The 22,424-nt window shown below is 38.5% G+C and overlaps 1 protein-coding gene across 1 annotated transcript in view; it reads right to left on the bottom strand.

The window, feature by feature from the left end:
* Positions 1–3,735: 3,735 nt before the first annotated feature.
* Positions 3,736–22,424, bottom strand: part of CDK13 (cyclin-dependent kinase 13) — a gene marked incomplete at its 5' end in the record, with an annotated part of 42,243 nt that continues 23,554 nt past the window's right edge. Inside the window, 10 exons of the mRNA XM_009709492.1 lie at positions 3,736–4,592; positions 5,740–6,118; positions 6,183–6,298; positions 8,982–9,187; positions 11,650–11,781; positions 12,715–12,831; positions 15,015–15,092; positions 15,212–15,313; positions 17,924–17,980; positions 20,432–20,621. Coding sequence (XP_009707794.1) covers positions 3,736–4,592; positions 5,740–6,118; positions 6,183–6,298; positions 8,982–9,187; positions 11,650–11,781; positions 12,715–12,831; positions 15,015–15,092; positions 15,212–15,313; positions 17,924–17,980; positions 20,432–20,621 — 2,234 coding nt within the window. The remainder of the gene's footprint in view (positions 4,593–5,739; positions 6,119–6,182; positions 6,299–8,981; positions 9,188–11,649; positions 11,782–12,714; positions 12,832–15,014; positions 15,093–15,211; positions 15,314–17,923; positions 17,981–20,431; positions 20,622–22,424) is intronic.

Below are 22,424 nucleotides of genomic sequence, written 5' to 3'. Positions count from 1 at the left end.
CCTGCACCAAGCAAAAGGAGAAGAGCACTCAAAACCCTAAGAACTTACATTACAGCACTTATCGCCTCTGCTTCTAGAAAGCACCTTATGCTACCATGGCATGGAGAAAATTTAACACAGACCATGTTTTATGGAAACATAAGAAAAAATACAGAAGTTTGCTTTTTTAAAATTATTTTTCCAAGAAATTATATTAATATTTAAGGATACATGTATTTTTACACCTCTTCCCTAACACTGCTCCTTCTGTTCAAGATTAGCAACAACAACTAGCGATCCATGACAAAAGCTGTTTCCTTTTCCTTTGGCTGATTTTAAGTATTATAATAGTCTAAGCATTTTAAGTCATGGTCATAGCGGTCCAGTCGTGCTCGCTTTCTTCCTCTTGGTATGGCTAAAGACCACTGAATATAAATAACGAAGTACTTGCTACTTGATAGTCCGTGATTACAGTATTTTGCTATGTTTATTTAGAAATACAAACACACAACACTTACTTTTCGATGCAGTGTCCAGGTCTCTGTAGCACACTTTGGAATTGCAGCACAGAAAACGTAAACCCAAAGGAATGGGGCGGGCGGGAAGCAACAAAAGCCACAGCTCCACAGAAAAATAATGCAGTTTTCAGAATGTCTACTGCTGCATCAAAAATGCAAGAGCCACGTGATGTAAAATGCCAAACTAGTACAGACTCACTCTGCCGAGTGAAATTTGTTCAAAAGGGTAAAATTCTGAACTGACATTAAGCACCTTGTCATGGGATTCAATTCAAAAATTTTGGTAGGTAATACACAGGTCCGGTACAAATGAATGTGGACCTACAGTCCTTAGATCCAGCTGGTTCCCTGGCTGCTAACCTGCCCAGGTGCAACTGCGGGGCCAGGGGATCGTGGCTGTGGGGAGAAATCCTCCTGCCATGCACCCCACGGGTTGTCCCGGAGAGGGAGGGCAGAGCCCCTTACCCACGCGCAGCCTCTGCCTGCTCGGGAGGAAAGTCCAAGAAGATGCCCCAGGCTGCAGAGAAGGTAATCTCTTCAGGATTATCGTATATGGAAATATCTTAACTTTCCCTCCAAATTATCCCAACACTGTTGTCCCAGGCAAATACAGTGTTGAAAGTCACAGGCTAGTAATCCTTAAACCGAATTTGGGGAAAAGTCATGGTGCAGTACGCACCTGCCACAGCATGCCAGTTTTGTTTCTGACGCATCTAGAAGTCAACTGTCTAGTGCATCTCCTTCTCTCTCCTCATAGTCAGGATTACTTGTGCTGGTTTGTTTGGGTTTTTTTTTCACGGTCAAAGACTGAAACCCATTTTGGCAGAACAATGCAACATCAGAGTACTGCCAGCCTGTAAGGAAACTGCACTGTTGTTTACGCATGCAGAGGAGACTGACTTTTCTGCATTAAAATGAGATGAACTAAATGACTTGAAAATTTACCTCCAAAAGGGAGGCAAGTAGGAGACACAACGTCTTCCTGGCATTTTTGTATTGGAAGTCAAATCATTTAGTCCTCCGAGATCTACCTTCCGTTTGAACTTACCTGCTTTTTTAGCCAACTATCACCTGCAGTTGCATTTGAAGTGCAGGAGAGTAACACCAGACTGCACATTTTTAGTGAAAGCAACTGCCTAAAAGCTTTAGAAGTTTTTTGCTTGATTCTGAAAAAAAGCAATCTGTATCACTGTGGGTCTGTTTGGTTTGTTTTTTTTTTTTTTTTTTTAAGATTACTAAACAAAAAGCCTTAGCTGACACTGTCTATATCTAAATGACACTAATGATTTTTGATTGTAAAATTTTACTAGCAGAAAAATGCTATGGGGGTGTCCTTACTCAAGGTAAACTATCCAATGCACTGTCATTCAGACATGAAGCTTTTGTTTTTCTTAAGCACAGGCTATTCAGGTCATAAGTATTTCTTTCTGACCAGGCCGCTTTTATTTTCAGATCGCAGGATTTTCTACTGTGTCTAGCGAAGGCAACTGCCAGACTTACAGGGACATCGTAAGCAGCACGACTCTCTCTCCATTTCTCATTTGCCAGATCCTCAAACGCTACGTAGTTAGCGAAGCGAGTTTCTCCATGCTCTACAATGTGGTAGTTAGCCATATACGAACCAGGATTTTCAACTAAAACAAAACAAAACACCAACAACTTTGGCTTCTATTCTGAAAATCCAAAAAGTCACTGACAAGACTACGTTTGTAATAGTGTAAGTAGAAATTTTACTTTTTAAAAAGTAATAATTAAACACTCAGTTACATAAGGTACCGATTTGTCAACTGGATAATCAGTTGGAAAATTGTTTCCAATATGGGCTTTAAAACATTCTTTTACGTACATGCAAAACATAACCATACCTCCTCTCTGCAGAAGAGAGACCACTTGTTGTCAAAGGAAAAAAAAAAACCAAACATGCTGGAAGTTGCAATTAATACGAGGAGTGGCTCTTGGTAAGAGTTTTAACTACAGTCATTTTATCAGTTGTTCAGAGAGACTCGATTCCAATATTAAAATGTTCTGTGGAACAGCAGGTATCGATTAATTGGCACAATCACAAGTTTACAGAGAATTAGAACTAGCATCAAATGTTTTGCTGTTGCGTTAAATACTGGTCATTTTTCCTTCGGTTACTTTCTATACTGCAGCATTTGTGGTAAAAAGACGACAGCGTCAGCTTTTCACACAAAGTAATTACTGCTGTTGACATTTAAGAGAAAAAACCTATTTCATCACTTGGTAAGGACATATAAAGTATAATTTATTTGGCAGAGGAACTAAAACACTTACTACAACTCCAAGAGGGAGCCGAGGAAAAACTACACTCTTCATTCTTCTCCTCACTTTCAACGTTTCTCATGAAGTTCAATTTGGAAATTACGATTTCATCAAGATAAGATTAGGTCTCTAAATAACTGGCCCACCTGAAGTAAACAGCACAAGGTTATGACCTATTATTATCTGAATTTTCATGTTAACTACCTACGTTTAGGTATTATTTTCATATCGATCTGTGAAGTACTTCCAAATTTTTGCAGACCTTAAGCTTACATGTTAAGGCACTTACCATTCAAGTAAAACAGTTTTTATATAAACAAGCCTGGGAGATGGAGAGAACATTTTACCAGAACATCCATTCTTTTTTTTTTTCTTGAAAGAAAAAAAAATAACATTGACCAAATATTTATAAAATTTTGCATCAAGAGAAAGGTTGTGTTTTATTATCTGAAATGAGCACAAAGTACACCTTCCACAATAACACTGAAAGCAGTGCAAAGACTGACAGTGACCTTTGACTAAAGGTAGTTCTGTAAAAAGAAAAATACCAAATAAATCAGTGCCCTGCTTTGATTGTTGTAAAATTTTTTTTTACATAAAAGTTGGTCCAAACTTACAAAAAAAGCACAAATGTGCATAGTTCAGAAGATCTGAAAGAGTGCCATAAAAAGCTGATGTCCCTAAATTTAGCATCCACTTAAAACTGCCAAAATACAAAATAAAATTCAGAACTAGAGTTTGTGAACATGTACAATCAATTTATCTAGTTTTCAGACAGCATGAGTTTTAAGCATCTTTAATTTTTCCTACTGTATGCAAGACCCTTTTCCACATAAAAATAAAGCTGTTGAATTAACATTATTCAAGTCTGTTGAGTTGCTGCTTTAAACTGCAGCTAGGAAAAAAAAAAAAGTTTTTCCAGATAAAAATGATGTGCCTGAGGAAAAACAGATACTCAATATGGTAATCCTCTGCCTCGCCCTCTCACTGCAGATGTGCTAATGTGTCCCCTGTATCCTTGGGAATAGCCGGGTCCTTGGGCAGGAGAAGTCCAAGTCTGTCCATGCATGTGGCTGATGCCACTGGGATTTTCCTGTAAGTTACTTCCGTAGCTGTAGTTGTGCATCTTTGTGGGCAAAGAGTGCGTGCTCTCTGGCCCTGCGGAAGCGTCACTGCTGCTCCCCAGAACCGGGATCGGGCCGTGGCTGTATTCAAACCTATGGTCTTTATCTCCACTAAATAGCATGGCGCCAGTGTTGAGGTAAATGTCTCCATAACCGGTTACTGAGCTGGGAAAGGATTCTGAAAAGGCCGACGGAGGAGGGGCAGCACCAGAGTGAGATGAAGCAGTACTGTAGTTATCCAAAGACTGAATATCCGAGTTTCCAAGGAAGCTCCTCCTTTCTAATGCTCCCGACGATCCGCTTCCTATTCCATCGCTACTGCCGTAATGGGCAGATGAGAAGGAGGATGATCCAAAGTTATCCTTGTAGTCTGGGCCTGGTACGTAGGAGTCTCTAGCCTGATAATCCACACTCGTTTGTACTGGCTCCTCTGTTGTCGCCTGAGCTTGATGCTGAGCAAGCAGCTGCAGAAGAGCTGCTTTCACTCCTGCGTGAGGATCTGTTCCTGAAGAGTTAGTTATAGGCAAATGCTGGTTCTCTGTCCGATAATCAAGGTCTTCATCAGTGAGAGGCGGAGGCTCCGGTGGCTCTGGGGGACGCTGGTCTGGAGGCAAGATCCGAGGGCGTTCTTGTTCGGGTGTTCGGTTTAGAAGCCTCATCTCGGACTGTCTAACCAAATCCTCTTGACCTAAGCAGATGAAAAAGAAAAGCTTTGAATAAAAATATACAAGAACAATACCAGACAGGAAAGGACTCTTTCCTGGAACAATACAGAGGTTTGTTACTTCAATCCTCATTAAGTTATTAATTAAATTTACTGATAGCTGGACAGATTATTTTAGAGAAGGCAACAGCTCATTTGCCTTAGGAGGTGATGCTGATTTCTTGTCAAAGTAAGATTACCAGGCAAGCAGTTAAAGAAAAACGGTACAAGTTCCTTAAAATAACCAAAAAACCACCCAAAAACAAAACCAAAAGAACTACCAAAAACCTCAAACAAAACTCAAGCTACACATAAACATTAGAAAATTCAAAGAGGGATGAGAAAAGATTTGCCAATAGGGATAAAAGTCTTGAGGGACAAAACGCCACCCTATCAAGGAACAGCAAAACATAAGGTTAAAAAAACCCTGAACGAAACAAACACCACCCAAAAAAACCTCAAAAACCACTCCTAAACCACTTCAGAATATTTCTTTCAACAGCTGCAAACACCACAGAGCAATACTTTAACCACCATATAATAAAACTGAAATATCAATTCAAAAAGATCAACAGTAGAGCTCTGAACTTTGAGGAGACTACGGAAGCCACTACTATACCCCAATGAAAACCTTCAACCACAGGTGTTAGTGACAGTTACAGGTAACCACTTACTGAATTTGACACTAAGAAATTACTCTAGTCAGCCCTAAAAACAAAAATAAAATACCCTATCCCCAAAATAGGCTTTAGCTAAAAACACAGGCAAAAGTGGCAAATTCCATCTATGAATTTGCTAGAGAAGACTCTCCTCTCCACCACAAACAACACTAAGAAAACCCCAAACCCCCAGAATAACAATCAATGTAACTGTTTCATCAGGAATACTACCGGCACTTGTGTACCTCTTAGAGTGGGGATCATCTTTTGCTCTGTCTGCATGGCACCTGTTACAGCAAGACACAAATTCTATAATCCAGACTGAAAACGTGACCAAAAAAAAATAATCAATTTAATCATCTCTCCTGTACTCACATAGACTCATATGGTTAACATGTTAACTCTTTATCCCCAAACTATTACGTCTCCACTGAACAAGGTATCTGCCGGTTAGCAATAAAGCCCTTCAGTACCTGCAGACGTATATAATGACTTGATCAGATGTGGGTAGCCGGGTGCTGGAGATTCCACGTCATCCCGGCTGACAGACACAGGAGTGGTGGGCTCTGGAGGCTGCCTGAGTTGTAACGACATTTCATTTCCTGATCCGTTTTCCTTCTCCTCCAACACAAAATCTTTTTGTTTTGTTTGCTGAGCCTTTATTAACTGAGACAACAGAACAGCAAATGCACTCTGTACAGCTGCCTGGGCAGCATCAGTCTCAACTTTAGGCTGACTCAGCTGAGCAGGTGGTACAGGAGGTTGTGTGACGGTCGGCTGTTTTAGAGGCTCCTGTTCCGGTGGTTGGCGGCGGCGGCTGCTGCTGCTGCTGCTGTTCTGACTGTTTTTCACCTGCTGACAAAATTCCAGCAGGAAGATTTATTTTATTTAGTTGCTGCTGAGTCTCTGGGTTTACCTTAATATTCAACACTTGGGCAAACTGTGCCAAACTAACACTTGTTTTAGACTGTAGCAGGTTTAGCAGGATTGCCACTTCATTCTGGTTTAACTGCTGTCCAGTGCTTGTTTTTGCTAAAGACAAAAAAGGTGGTTTTAAGTATTATTTAGAACTGGCATATTTCAGAAACTCAAAAGAAAGACTAATCTAGCATGGCTAACAGAACTGGCAAAGCATGGGTTTGGACAACATAGAAACGGAATGCTTTTACATATTAACTGCCTTTGGGCGAGTATCTATAGGAAACAGAACAGTAAGATCCAATAAAAAGAAAGTGACTTCCAAGGGATGGACGCACACACACTTGGACAGATGAGAAACATCAAGCTGGAGCTCAATTTTCCACAGTACAACTAAGCTGGGGCTTAAGGCCACCTGCTTTAGGCAGCTGTAAGATTTCCAATCCCCGCAAAACTTCCTATCTTTGACATATCACATCCCTCTGTTAAAAAGTGGGCATCTGCAAAACGCATTTCCAGTCATGTTCTGGCCCATTCTAATTCAGTCTCCGGATTCTAACACCTGCTCAAATGACCAGGCTCTAGGTGACCCAGGAGCTAGCAGTATAAATGCAAGAGCAAGTGCTGAGTTTGAAGGACACGAAGTCAATCACTGAGTAGCAGGAAAATGTGATGATACACAATTTCTTCAATGAAATGGAGTTTGCCACAAATAAGAGGAGGTTATGATGATGCAGGGGAATATGAATAACGAAGTCAGAATATCAAAGTAGTTTCTCGGTTTCAAACACCCATTGCGGTAGTTTATTCTGAAAGAAGTGAGGCAGCATGGATTTCAACATGCCCTATGAGTAGATGACTCAGAGAAGAAAGTAGTTCAAAAATAAAAATGAGCGTGTGTGACTGGGCTGGCAGAGCCCCAAATTTTTTTAACCTCGATCAACACAAACACATTCTGTCCTCTTCTATCCCTGCCATTCTGCTAATTCACCAATATATCAATTCATTGTAGATTCAAAGCCATGCCTGAAAAAATAGTCACACACAAAAATATTATGCATTTGCCTCGGAAGACTAAAAGCAGCACAGCTGGGAAGTGCTGCAAAACCCACAACCCCCTACCCTACTTGTGGATGTGCAGCACTTGGGACCTACGCAGGCAGGATCCAGGGACTTCAATGATTTTATGTATTTATATAAATATAAAAATAAAAGCACCTTTTATTTGGTAATACAGAAAAAAACTCACATCATTTCTATATAATATATATAATAACCAGGGGTCCTATTCATGAATCAGAAGATTAGCAATTGACGTAAGGTGTTTTTAACCTCTTCTTTTGGAGTGCTCAGAAACAAATGCAACAGTTTTGTTTAAAGCATGCATTTCTACATGGAGTTCCTTAGTGTGCCTTATTGATGATATTATCTAAGGTGCATCATGGCTTCCAGAAGTGTTTTGCTTTATACAGAAAACACCTCTATGCCGAACTAAGCTCCACTGAAAATTAAACTGTCTTCTTTTCAACCTAGATATATTTTTCCATGTACGTATGGGCAAACAGCAATATAGGTCTGAACGATTCCTTCTCTATTTGTTTAGTTTATTTTGCACGGTTAGTGTTAATGACTAATAAAAGCAGTAGTCTCTCATCAGGCTACCTGTTATAAAAGCACAAAGAAAATAACTACTATCCTTTGGACTCTTTAAATTTCTATACAGTTTTCATTTGCAGAGGAAAAAATTGCTACAGAAAAGCGATGCTTGAAAATGCTGCCAAAACTTTAGCCTAAACATATGGAGTGGCAGAAGCTCACAGCTGGCTTACAGTGAGAAACAGGATGAACAGGAGCAAGAGGCAATAAATTGCAATAAAATATGATCAAAAGAACTATTTTCTATATATCTTTGCACAAAGTATTTGCAGCTCTGTTCTGTTGTTAAATGAAGAGTTGATTCGAGATGGTTAGTATTAAAGAATTTTTAGGCCCTGTGAATACATTCACTGTTTTTCTTCAGCTGAACTCCTATATCAGTATTGTATGATTTATGGTCACTTTGCACAATCAAAAATCTAAATTAAGCTTATCGGGTATCCATTTGGTGGTGTTACTCTGTGTATTTCTACATATTATGAGGCAACTATCACCAAATGATCGAGTATCTGAAATGGTGTCCACATAGGAAACCATTACTTTACTCTTTATATTATATTCATAAAATTGGTCTCCAAGCAAGATACTTTGCTTAAGTTTCAGAATTAATGGCTGTGCAATCTACAGAGGTAGCTACTCTTTGTTATACCAGGTTGGGGGTCTGGGGTGGGTGTTTATTTTTTTTACAACTTGTTTCAGCCCCAACAACTTGGAAAGCTGAAGACTCGCATAACATGCAGAGGGAATCTGTTTCATTTGAAATGATGACTGTTCTAAAATCTGCCTTATGATCAGCTTATCAATACCAATAAAGCTCCTCCAATCTATAGAGATTGTGAGGAACTTAGAGCAGCAGCTGGCTTGTGAGACTACAGAAGAATTATAGATGAGCAAGAGATAAAATCCCCTCAAAAAGCAGAGCAAGGTAGTTGCTCTGACCAGATTGAAAAATTAAGTAAAACTTAAAAGGAACACCTAGTTTCCAAAGCAAAGGTAAATCTTTTGTAACAAAGATTTAACTTACAATATTGTTCCTCCCTCAAGAATCCAGGAGACGTCAGTACTCTGAAAATAACATCTAAAATTTCTAGAGGTGCAATCCAAGTAGAAGGTAATTATAAGAACCGAAAATATTACTGACCAAGTGCTACACTAGAGTTGCCCTGAGTTTTAAGTTGGGAAGAAGTTTGCATGCCTTGTGGGGTGTTGGTTCTGCTCTCATCCATGCCTAGAGACAGATCCTTCCTAGGGACTTTAGATGCTGTTGAGTCATCGGTCATGCCCATCTGCTTCTGTCTTCTACGCTTCTTACTCCACAGCTCATGGCAATCCTGCCACAAAGGAAGGCTGCAAAGAATGATTAGAGATAATCAGTTTCATCCCACAATTTTTATTTTTTTTTTAAACCATGTTGGTAAAATAAATGCTCAAATTATACATAAGGTAACAATGGAACTCAGAAATACATCAGAAAACACTCAAAGCCAGTAAAATCTCAGATCTGCTTTTTCTGGCTGAAATCTCTTTGTTGATAGCCTATTTCAGAAGCACATGTCCCTCCGGCAGAAAAGGGGAACACGTATCTTAAAATGAGAATCGATGTTACTTTCTTGCATTCATACTTATGAAAAGCCTAATTATTTGTGTAATTCAAGACTTCAAACCCAATGCTGCACACTTGCTATAAAACAGAATTTGCAGAGTAACAGATAACAGAGTTATCAATACAAAAGTGTTTTTTTTCAGGGTCTGGGTGACCAATTCCTCTTGTCTGCTTGTAAAAGTACTACTGCCTCATGAGTTCAAATCTTTGTCCACAATTAAATACTAGATAGCTATGTCTGTTTAGTTGTACAGCACAGAAAAAAGTTGCATGAATAAACAGCACTTGACCCTAGCAAAGTTAGGATACTAGGAAGAACAAGGAATATCCCAGTCCTTTAAGACAGATAAAAGCAGAGAAAAAAGTCTCCTAAGGAGCTCATCTGCCACCAGTTCTGTCCTTCCATTACTGTTCCCTGCAGGCATCCCAATTCTGATTGCCTGAGGAACACAGAGACCCATCTGATAGATATCGGAAATACTAAGATAGACAGTAAAAATAGTGCCTTCTGAGCAGTTCCCTCACCCAGGAACATGGAAAAACTAGGTGACAGATGACAAGAGCCACTGGAAAGGCAATTATGACAACTGCTTCCTTTATTCTCTCCCTCTGGATACCAGGTCAAAGACCTGCCAAGTATTTAGTCAAAAACAACTGGAAGCAAGCAAGAGCTCACTGTGAGAAGTATCCTACAGTCCTCGCAACCAGCACTGTCACTTTCTTTGAATGAACAGCTGTTTCTCCCTGAAGCAGAACTTTAGTCTTTCAAGAGAACAGTCAACACTTTCCTGTGCACGCTCTGACAGATGTTAGTGTGGTTCCTCTTTAAAAGGACACCAATATTTGGTTTGAATTTCCATATATCAGCTTCTAGAATGAATGCATTACCAAGCCTCCGAAAAAAACTGCACTGTCACTTTCTTTGAATGAACAGCTGTTTCTCCCTGAAGCAGAACTTTAGTCTTTCAAGAGAACAGTCAACACTTTCCTGTGCACGCTCTGACAGATGTTAGTGTGGTTCCTCTTTAAAAGGACACCAATATTTGGTTTGAATTTCCATATATCAGCTTCTAGAATGAATGCATTACCAAGCCCCCGAAAAAAACTGAGTTTCTTCCCATTCACTTACTTTAAAATGAATATAAGCAACATGCTGTACAAGTGGTTCTAAGATTTTAGTGAATAGCCTAAGATTGCCGATTACTGATATTCAGACAGTGACAGATATATTCAGGCAACGAAACCTCTTAGCCTCGTGTATCAGGAGCATTAGTAACAACCAGATTGCCGATTACTGATATTCAGACAGTGATAGATATACTCATATTCAGGCAACGAAACCTCTTAGCCTCATGTATCAGGAGCATTAGTAACAACCGTGTATATGCAACAGGTAAGTCTCAAAAGATTTTTAATAAAATTCTTAAATAAAATTCAATTTTCCCAGTTGGTAAATAATTAAAAAGTCAGTATAGGCTGCCTTGAAGGTACAACTTACTCAAACAATATTAAATGTTCTATGTTCTGACAGCTATCTTGAGGCAGGAATGAAACCTGCAGATTCTGTAATACCTTTTCATTGTTTTCCTCAGGGCCTGTTCTAATATGATTTGTATCGATTAAAATGACAATTAACTCACTGCAAAACTGCTACTTTTGCAATACATTTCCTCTCAGAGAAACCGACAGGCAAAACCCTCCACAAAGTATTTAACTTCTCCTGCCTGTTAAGATTCTCATCTGGCACAGGAAACGATTTACGGCATTTCACTTTAACTCTCGGGTACCTTTGGAGAATTCTATTCCCAGTGTCATTCTACCATCAAAGAACGCAATTCAGATTCATGGAGGATCTCAAAACCCTTGGAAAAAGCAGACTCTGATAAACAGAGATAAAATGGAAATGATGGTTTTTCAACATAAGAAACATCCATGTAAGAGTATTTTTTTAAAGGTACTAACACAGTAACTAGTTCTAGGGAAAACAAATGAAAGTTTTCAGATCCTCACAACCTCTGCCATGATGGGGTAAGAGTCACTCAGCTGCACAACCACTTTAGTGCAGGATCACCATTAAACAGCTGTATATACCAACATTTTTGTTCTGCCACCATCTACTTTAACTGAAACACAACGAGCTCAATGCAATCACTGCATGTTCACATTTCGTAAAGGTATGGACCATTACCCAAAGGAAATTACTTACTCCGGAGGAGGCATTTTTGATGGTTCCACATCTCGCAGGAACTCACACTGAAGAGCTTGTTCAGCTGTGCAGCGCTTACTGGGATCCAGAGCAAGCATATAATCGAATAAATCTAATGCAGCTGGTGGGATGCTGCAGAAGAGCAGAATGGAGAGAAGCATCACATTTTTGTTCTGAATCACATTCGTCTGTGCAATATTTTAATAAACACATCCCTTCCAAAATAACTGGTCATTAAGTCCTCAGATAACTTACGTCCTAACAAAACCCATTGGTAGTAAGAGGCAGAGATAAACTTCATCTTTTATTACCTGTGCAAGCGTATAATGCAAGCTTTCTTTGCTTTGTGTGGTTTAATTGCTTGAAACGCTGTCCTTATAAAACAAACAAACAAAAAAGAACACCACCTTTTTAAGCCAAGACTATATTGTTACTTTCCACTTTGGAATTTAGCACCTGAGGAGCTGCAGTTTTGATAGGTCCATGGACAACAATTCTATGGCTTTAAAGATGTGTCATTAGTACGATCAGGATGATACATTTCTCCTGAAACCCACAGTAACTGAAGGAGGGGAACAAGCCCTTTAAAATAAGCTTACAGCTGTTTTCCATAACTTTCACAAAACTAGTCCAATGGTAGTACTTTAGAATACATGGTTCAGATAACTCCTCTGTGTTGAATGCATTTATGACCCAAAAGACTGTAATGTTAACCAGACTATGTATTTAGCTGTAGCCAGTTATCCTAATAAAAAACAATTAAGCACTCTGAGCTGTTTTTTGGACAGGGACAAGCAGCAAGTGCACCAATCATGAAAAACAAATGTTTCTTTGGATGACAGGGGACAGGTGGCTGAAATTTTAGGGCCTTCTCCCCTCTTCCTGAAGCACTTATTTAATAGGGGTTAATACAAGCTCTGTAAGTATCATGGGAAGGATAAGAACCTAAAGCTATTTTTCTTTACACTTAACCTATGTTCATTCTCCAGAAAACAGTGAAGTTCATAAAGTCCCCAGGAAAACTTAATGCTATTACAGTTGACTAAACTAATTCTTCATCCTTACAAAGCAAACTCTTCTCTCAGTTTTCGACGATACTGCTTCTTTGGTTTCATTGTGTTGAAATAAGCTAATTTTATAACATCAGGCCACACTGCTGGACAAGGACTCCCGCAAATTCGGCTGTACCAAAAAGAAGGGAAAAAAAGAGTATGAGATCCAAAACCGTAAGTGAGCACAGCTGTCATTTTATTCTTGCACATACAGTGAATACAAAAATAATTTTTAATTTTAATGTTCAGGTTCTTTTATCTAAAATTTCTCTTACTGTCCAATGCTCAACACCATTAAATAATGGTGAACTGTCTAGGAAAGGTAATCGCCCTGCACAGACTAAACTTACTTTAAGAAGTCCACTCTTTCTGCCTCACCCCACCCCAAGCATCCTCCACACAAATATTCTGAAAAACTTAACCAACTATGCCTAGACAGTACTCCAGGGATTTGACTTGAAGAACTGGATAGCCCAGGTTTAGAGTGCTAATTAACTTTTATGTCCTTAGTTCCCCAAGGCCAGTGAAGAAAGATATACCAAATGGCTGAAAAAGCACTTTTCACTGAGAATTTAGTTGATACTGAAGACACAAGGGGAAAAAAAAACAAAAAACAACTCAGTAAGGCCTAAGGGCAGAAACAAGATCCGACCACTAGAAAACTTGTACATTTTTTATTTCAGTTATGAGTTTTACGTCTCAAGCCTCACTGATCTCCACAAATGGAGCTGAGCTGCCTGTAGCCTTACTCCTCCCTCTCCAAGCCCACCCATTTTATCCAATGGAGGATGGCTAAGCACAGATTGACCAACAGCACACTTCTGAGCAGAACTAAAGAGGCATTTTACAGCACATGCAAGGTTTCAAACTCTGATGCAGGCTGTTATAAAAGGACATGTGCAAATACATTTCCCTAGCTCACCCCTCCCATTTATTAGATTTAAATGGTTAGTGCAAGAGACGTAATGATCTATTAGTTATACCCTGAATGCTATGCAAACCAATCTGACTTTACGCTGGCTGGGGTACGTAACTTTCAGGAGGGAAAAGAAAAATAACAAATCTATCTTTTCCTATCAAAGTTTACTTCAGCTCTATCTTTGAACATTAAAGTTAGAAAGCATAAATGTGGAACTGTTGACTGTAACATGATGGTGGTAGAGATGTTGATAAAACTGATATATTACATTTAAACTGCCAAAAATGCATAGCATCAGCGAAGAGGAAAAATGAGCTACAAACAGGAGCTTCCAGCCAAAGAAGGAAATTGCAAAATTTTGGTTTGCTGTACCAGAGGTACAACACAAAGAGAAAAAACTCCAAATTAGTGCACTGTGACATGCTTCGATGCCATCTAGTGCTCAAAAGCCAAAATTTCCCAACTCACGAGTTTAGTTCTCCTTACGCTGAGAATGACCACTGATACACTTCGCACCTCCTAAAAACGTTATTTTTCCAGGCCAACTAATTACACATTACACAGACATGCTACTGTTTAATTGGTTTTGAACAACATCTCAATATATAACTTCATAAATTTTTTATTAATTTAATTTTTAAAATAATGTTGACCATTTATTGTTCAGGATCTGTAAGTTCTGTAGGACTCACTCTCTTTCCCCTTTGTTTCTAGGAAGAGGACCTCTCACTTACAAGGTCAATTACGATATCAGAATCAAGAGTAATTTTTGCTTGCTGAATAAAGGGGAAAAAAAAAAGATGCTCTGGTTTCACTGAGTTATATACATATCATTCTATGATTTACTGAGATCAAGGAAAGAAACAGAATTTCTACCTCCACAAAGTGTCTGGAAGTTTGTAAGGGAACAGAAATATTCCCACAAAAACAATAAAGCTCAGGTGTGTATGTGGAAGGCTTGAAACAAGAACTCAAGGCCAGTAGCATGCCAAGTGTCTACTCCTCCCAAATCCCACTTGTCCTTATTATTGTCCATGTTTTCATTTTGATTTGCTGCAGAGAAGTTGTAACATCACCTTAAAAAATAATGGGCATTTTCACTACTCTCTCTTTACAATTTCAGTAATAGGCAACTCCAGCTGCTCTACAAAAAACCCGCTTGCTATTCAACTGTACATTGCTAGGACCAAAGAATACAAAAAACCCTTCTCCATGCCCGAGCAAAAGTCACTTGCTTTACATGTCCCTCAAAACCTCTAACATCTCACTCAGGGAGGTAACTGAGTACTTACAAATGTTCATAGTGTGTTATATTCGATTTAAGGTAACAAAACTAACAAAAGAAACCTGAGAGTTTATGAGGCACCTACTACGTGGTAGTGCTTGCAAGTTACCTTATAAGTTCCAGCTGAGCAAGTTCTTGATTTGCTTGAAATATTGGCTTTTTTGTAAAGAGTTCGCCCAGGATGCAGCTGTAAAACAGTTTTGCACAGTTCCATCATTATGGCTTTCAACATAGATTGACAGAAACATTTAAGATTTATTTTTGGCTTGTTTTTATGCTTGCTACACTTCTGTACCAAACTCTTACCCACAGCTCCAGACATCGATAGCTGGTGTGTATCTTTCTTCTCCAAGCAGAAGTTCAGGAGGCCGATACCATAATGTAATAACTTTGTTGGTATATGGTCGGCTGTTGGGGGGAGGAAAAAGAGAGGACTATCATTTTACTACGATCTCATTTCTGAAAAAGTGATGCTTTGAGAACTTGACTTCTGTGGTGCTGTTTAAGAACAGTAAAATCTTCCATGCCCTTTTCCTAATTTTAGTCCTGCAAAGCTGCAACTGCACAAAAGCAAACGCAACTGTCTAACCAAGGCTATCAAAGGACAGATTGAAGATATAAATAATAATCACATAGCTATCTTGATGCTATATGAATCCTGTATCTCAATTATTATTCAGATAGCAATACTGTATATTTATTACATTGCTAGTCATGTCAGGAGAAGGACCTGCATGGATAAAACCAGTAATTTCTGGGTAACTACTGATTATTAGCATTCTGAATATAAGACCTCTACAAGCATATTCAAAAGAAGAAAAAAAAAGTCAGTTTCCCCTCTGTAAGTAGAAGCAAAAGAGACAAAGCCTTTTTCTTGAACTACATCCTTCAACAATTTTGATTCCAAAGCCCCAACACTTCCAAGATCTTCCTATATTTCACATCATCTTTAATTCTCTACAGCTCTAACCAGAAGTTTTGGTCACTAGGAATAATCCTTTCCACCCTCACACTAAGGCAAGGATTTCCACTATCTTAGACACTCATTCTTTTGTGGACAGACGAGATACAGCATCAACAGTTCAGAATGGAAGGCAGAAAACGAAGGTTAGGTTTTGGTTTTGTTTCAACCAGGGTATCTTTAAAAGTGATCCCAAAATTCAGTTTTAATAATTCACTCTTACCAACACTAGGTAACTCCAATAAAAAGCAGAGTAGCATTATATGTGGAGTTTGAACAACCATAGCACTAAGTCTAACAAGCTCTTGTAACATACTCAGTGGTACAGGTATCATTTCTGCAAAATCACCCGAGTCTTTTTTTCATTAAGAAACTCCCCAGTTCATTTTTAAAACACAGTATGTTTTCAGAAACAATCCCCTCATTTATCATATTTATCTCTGAAGCAAGCATTCCTCTATGAAATGTTTACATGGTATGGACTTTCTCTACAGATACACCACTCATATATTCGGTGCTATATGGTGCTTTTTATTTGAACAGATGTTTTCTTACACGATCTGTCGTATCTCCTACTCCAAACACATTAAATCCACCAGAATAACATTTAAAGGAGCACATCTACAACAACCAATGGAAATTTACTTAAAATTAGATTTTTATTTCCTCCTCGTTATGCTCCTATTAAATTCTGTACCCTTTTGAAAAGTATATCATTCTAAACAACAATAAAACAAATGTAAAATACATTAATTTAAAGCAGCAGCTATTATACACTTGTTGGTATACATTAATTACGTCTGTTACCACAGGTCAGAAGCTACTCAGAAGGAAAATGAATGACAAAAGAATTGTCAAAAATCTACTATAAAGACACTGAACTTTCAATTATTCAATTCTTAATGAACAGTTAGTTTCACAAGCAAAATTTAAATTAATTTAAAAACAGACATTGAAAAAAGGTAAACCAGAGAAAATAAAAATTAGGTCAGTTTGGTGCATGTTAAAATAAGAAGGCAGGATGGCATCAATCCCTTTTATTATAAATACATCCAAAACAAAAATGAATTACCCAGCAGCTGCTTAAGATGATCTTACCCTGCTACTATACTCAACGGTTTTCATAACTGTACTGAAGCATACATTGCTGAAATAACAGCTCAGAAGACAGTGAAACTAATGCTATCAGGTTCAACAACAAGCTCAGAGCTCTGTGAGAAAACAATAAACTCATAAAGCTAACATTATGGGTATTATTTTCCAAATTAGGCATGCAGAAATCAAAGTAAGCTCAGGTAGCTAATATTCTCTGCATCCAACCACCTGATGTACATACTAGCATAATGAACATTCAGCATGAATTTTGAAAATCGAGTTCCACATGACAAACACATGACATTACAATATAAATATTGAAGTTCTTAATCATAAAAACTGTGCACCTGTTTCCTGGAGTACAAGCATAACAAAGCCAAGAACAACAGAAGCACAAATCACAAGAAGTTTCAGAATAACTTTTATTTAAACTTGTATCTCTGTTTCCAGCAGATTCAACAGCACTGACTGCCTAAAGAATACAATGAACCTCTTCAAATGTAAGGTTAAATCTTACACAAAAGTAACTCTTATTGAAAAGAAACTGTGTACTCATTTGCATCAGCAAAAAATTTTGCTTTCCCTAAATAAACTTCTCCTAGGTATACCAATAGAAAGAATATTCTTTAGGTATACAGGACCAGACACTAATAGTAAAAACCTACATATTGAGGCAATCTACTTAAGACTGCAACTCTTCATTTCCAATCAATATATAGCCACTCTATACAGTTATTTATCCAGAGCACTTGGAAAAGCAATACACTTGCACAAAGAGAGCTTTGTGGTTTTATGCAGTGTAAGACAACATGCACTTCTTTCCATTTCCTAAGCAATTACTTGTATTACAGTACAATAACATCTCTTCTAAACAAAACAGTCTTCTAGCCCTTAGAATACTTAAGAGTTATGCAAAAAGATTAAATTTCTGAACACTTTTTCACAGTATAATTATATCTTACCTTTCTTCAGAGTTGTACAGCCGAGCAAGCCCAAAATCTGCAAGCTTTATCTGCCCTCTGGTGGAAAAAGCAAAGAATTATTTTGTGGTTAATCCTGTTAGATTTCCTCTCCCAAAAATCAGGTGAAGTTTGAGATTGAGACAGCTGCAACTGGTCTCCACCAAACCACAATAATGAGGAGGTAATGCCTTACAATCTATGCATCTCTTCAGTAAACAGATACACTGACTTACTGAACAGCAAAGACAAGTAAGCACAATTAGGTATGCTCATCAAATGGCATTTATGTCACCAGATGTTAGTCAAAATTTAGGTGTATACTGTAAAGTATTCAAATCAGTAACTCTGCAGGAAAAAACTGAGGGAGGAAACTGTTATTTTCTCATGCCTTACTGCTAGCATAAGCATTTGTACAACAAAAAACTATCAGCAGTCATGCTTCCTTTTAGGAAGCTGTCAAAGTCCTGTTCTGCTCTTGTGAAGTTTAAATACGGCCTTTAAATCCGACAAGATAAGGTCTTCTATTTTTGCCAACAGCCAACTTGCTGAATAACACAACCCCTAACCCCTTCTTGAGTTTTCCCATATATGAGAGGAAGAATAGAAGATACAGAGCTCTTGCCTGGCAGTTTCCATGGCTGAAAGGCACTGCTCAATGATCAGAAGCTCCCACTATCTGTAAAGTCAGGATGATTTAAACAGAGAGCTGTCTGCAAGCTTCCCTAATACATGAAATGAATTTTGGAATGTTACATTAGGTTTTTGTTTTTCTGTACTTAGGAGCTTTTAAAACTCCCATCAAATACATGTAAATGTCACTTTCAAATAAACTCTATTTTATCAAATTAGGGCAAGACTTGCTGATGCGTGTAAGAATGACCATTTTGTGATAATAAAATATACAGGTTATAGTTTCCATTCCATTTTTCCCCTCAGATGTGTGCTCGGAATTGCTGTAACGCTCGGAGAACTCCCATAAACAAAGAAATGTTCCCCTCAAATTTACAGGCTTATTCCTCAGAGAGCCTATCTGTGGAAGATCAATGATTTTTTGAGCAAAGACATTTAAGTTGCATACCTAAAAGATATATAATCCACGTGTTCGGCTTCAGGCTGTAACTGGTAATGGGCTTTTAGAAACACTGGCTTAAAAATTATTCAGATCAACTATCAACTTTTTCTGCTTTCAGTGGAAACGTCTAAGGATGCTCAAAAAATATCCTAGGGGAAAAAACTGTATCCTGGATTAGAGAGAGCACAGCACAACAGAAAGCTCCAGCTCTACCATAATGCACTCTTCTCCACTGCCAGGTTACACCTCGGCTTCTGACTTCCCAAAGGTGCACAGAGACAGCACCACACCGGGAGAGTCGCAGGCCAGCAAGATTATGGGTGTGGGCAGAGTGAGTGATGTGGAAGCATGTGTACATGTGTTTAAGAGTCTGTATCATAATCTGGCAAGACTGTGGTGAGATCCAGGGCTGAAAATAGTCTAATGTTAGTTTGTTATAAGAAAAAAAAATGAGGGAAAAAATGGAAAATTTAATTTGGAGAAAGCTGGGACAAAACTAGGGCCCTACCAACAGCAGCAGATTTTTAGAGAAAACCATGAACCTGCTCACTTTGGGGCTTGTAGCTCACCACCGCCCACAATCATTGTTTTAAGGATGCTAAAACAGGTATTCCTGTCTATTCCCTTTAGCAGGTGTTACTGATCCTGTCCATGAACGTGTCTCATCTTTTCAAATCTCCTGACACTACCCGGAAAACCTTCTGTGACAACAAATCCCAGAGGCTGAGTACCTGTTCTGTAAAGATACTCATTTTGCTGTTATAAACCTCGCTCTTACAGTTGCTCCCTGGTTTTAGTACTGCTGGATTTGATGAGCAACAGTTCTGTACTGAAGTTATCCACCATCTTCACACAGGCTTTTTATTTGCTGCTCTTGCACACTGAACAAAAGCATGTTTAAGATGATTTGTAATTACAAGTGGTTAAAGAAGTAAGAAACAAATTCTTCTCCCCATTTGATTATGGCTATAACCGCAAGCCAAAGCATGTTTCAACATGCCTGATGGGATAATGCTTTAAAAGAATATTCAAAGTGATGAAAACAAGGACCTCAGGATTATGTCACAAAGAACCAGCCTAGCCACACTTCACCTTGAAATGAGATGGCAAAAAGAATACACGTCAAACACTTCGGTCCTAAAGTTCTGTTTTAATATATTTGAACTCAGATAATTTTCCTCCATACTCTGACCTAAAGATTCAAGTTTTAATCCTGCTGTTTTAACATAGGTAAGTTTAACAAACAATTGCAGGATCCAGTGTTAAGCAGTAACATTGCCAGACTAGTATTAAACAACTGATTTTAAAGAAATTAGGCAATCTAAAAAAAATTTTGCTAATGACTTAAAGCAGGTGAACTGTGAAGATTAAAAGACAAATTTAAAGATGTTGTTAACATACAATTTTTTTTTACATACTTCAAGTAATATCCATACCTATTGTTTAGTAGAATATTTGAACATTTGATATCTCTGTGCAAAAAGTTCTTCTTATGGCAATAGGCCAAGCCCTCCATCAGCTGTCTCATAAAAGATTTAATATGATTTTCATTAAAATGAACCAAACCAGATTCCAGCAGTCCCATCAAGTCATGGTCCATATATTCAAATACCAGGTAAAATGCACCTAGGAAAATAAGAGCAGGAGACACAGAGAGAGACAAATTGATTTAACAGCAGTCCAAAGCATTGCTGCTCCCTGCTTTTGAAAGTTGGGAGTATTTTTCACACAACTATTTAAGTTTTCTGCAATATTTATAGCTGTACCTCATGTCCAATAACAGCAATGAAAGACAGTGGAGTTTTAAAATGTTTTCATAATATCACACTTCCATGTAAACAATTATACTAGTCAAATGTTTGTGAAAACTATATAATGCTACCACATGGCACTTTAATCTAGATGGACATATACTCTCCCTACGGCTCTCAATCACCATCCATTTTATTTAAAGAAAAATTAACTGGATTAATATTCCCTACGTAAAGTTTGGGGAGTAATCTAGAAACAAAATATGTACTGCATTAGTTCATCTGTCACGAATCTGTGACTGATTTTAAGCTTTCAGTGTGGAATTGGGTCAGAAATAAGCCTGCCCTTCTCAGACTAAAAATATCTAGAAGACAAGACAAAACGAGAAAGCAGAACTAAGCTACTAGCAACAGCAGCTCTGCAAAGACAGAGTTCATATTCCAAGTTGCCACACACATATATTAACCATAATAGAATCTGGTCTTATCTCACATTAGCCTGTGCAATTCCACAAATAAAGCTATTAAAGCCAAAGCTCTTTGATATATGCAAGTATTCTTAAAGAGGAAAAGTGCTGAGTGCTTCAGAAGCAGCAATAACCAATCTCCAGCACAAGCACTCCCAGTACCATGTACTTTTTAGTACTTAATTCCTTCCCTTCTTAACTCCGGGGCAGAGAAGACAGCGCAGTCCCTGCAGAGCACTGGTGGCAATACAGAAACCACGTTCAAGTGGGTCTGTCTACCTTCCATTTTCAAAAGCCTCCCTCAAAGAGATTTCAAAGCCACCACTCTAAAGTACAAATAGCTTCTGCCCAACAAGAACTCATTACAGGTTCTAGTTCCTAAATAAGAAAATCCAACTCAGAAGCCAGTCTCGCAGCAAGAATGAGAAGTCAGGTTGCCAGAACATACATACATACACAGCCAAATTCTAACAAACCGACTTGTTTTCTTGCATGGTAGCTGAAAAGGGAAGAAAGTGCTAAATCCATCTGCTATTTAACAAACAGAAAAAAAAAGATTACTCCTACACTAAGTGTTAAACTTGTAACCAAGATCAGCACAGAGCAGCTAAACCACAGGCCACTGCACAAGATATTTAGAGTTCGTTGTTTTTAATTTAGATCCTTTCGTTCTGCTGTATGTTATGCGGAGGAAGCAGAATACTGATCATAAAATATCCCTCTTGGTGTGTTCAGAGGAGGCGCAGCAGGAGGTAAATCAAGTAGGTACAACCCGATCCCACCCCTTCAAAAGGAAAGGAGGAAGTATTAAGACCCATAGAACACCAAAAGTCTGCTGGGTCACTATTTGCGTAACCGAGTTCACCAATGCAGTTCCCCAGTTCAGCACAGAGGCTCCTAATCTTGGTCTTTTAAAACAAGAGAGCTGGCAACCTGGTGTTAGGTCTACTTCACTGACCACTGCTGACGTATGAACCATGACATATTTCAGAATGCCTTGATACAAAACACCTGATATTAATGCTGCAGTGCCAGAATAATTCAGAAATGCCCTTCAGAGGATGTTAGCTCAACAAAACTGAATACCAATGATCTTGGTATCTTCTTGGTCTGGAACACAAAGGGAAGTTAACTCTGTGGTGGCAGCAGGCTGCACCCTGTGCGTAGACGACAAGGAGAAAGCCCGGGAAGGGTCGGTGGGATTGCAGACC

The sequence above is a fragment of the Cariama cristata genome, unplaced genomic scaffold, assembly GCF_000690535.1.
Source record: "Cariama cristata isolate BGI_N322 unplaced genomic scaffold, ASM69053v1 scaffold16571, whole genome shotgun sequence".
NCBI lineage: Eukaryota > Metazoa > Chordata > Aves > Cariamiformes > Cariamidae > Cariama > Cariama cristata.
This window is presented reverse-complemented; position numbering and strand designations above follow the sequence as displayed.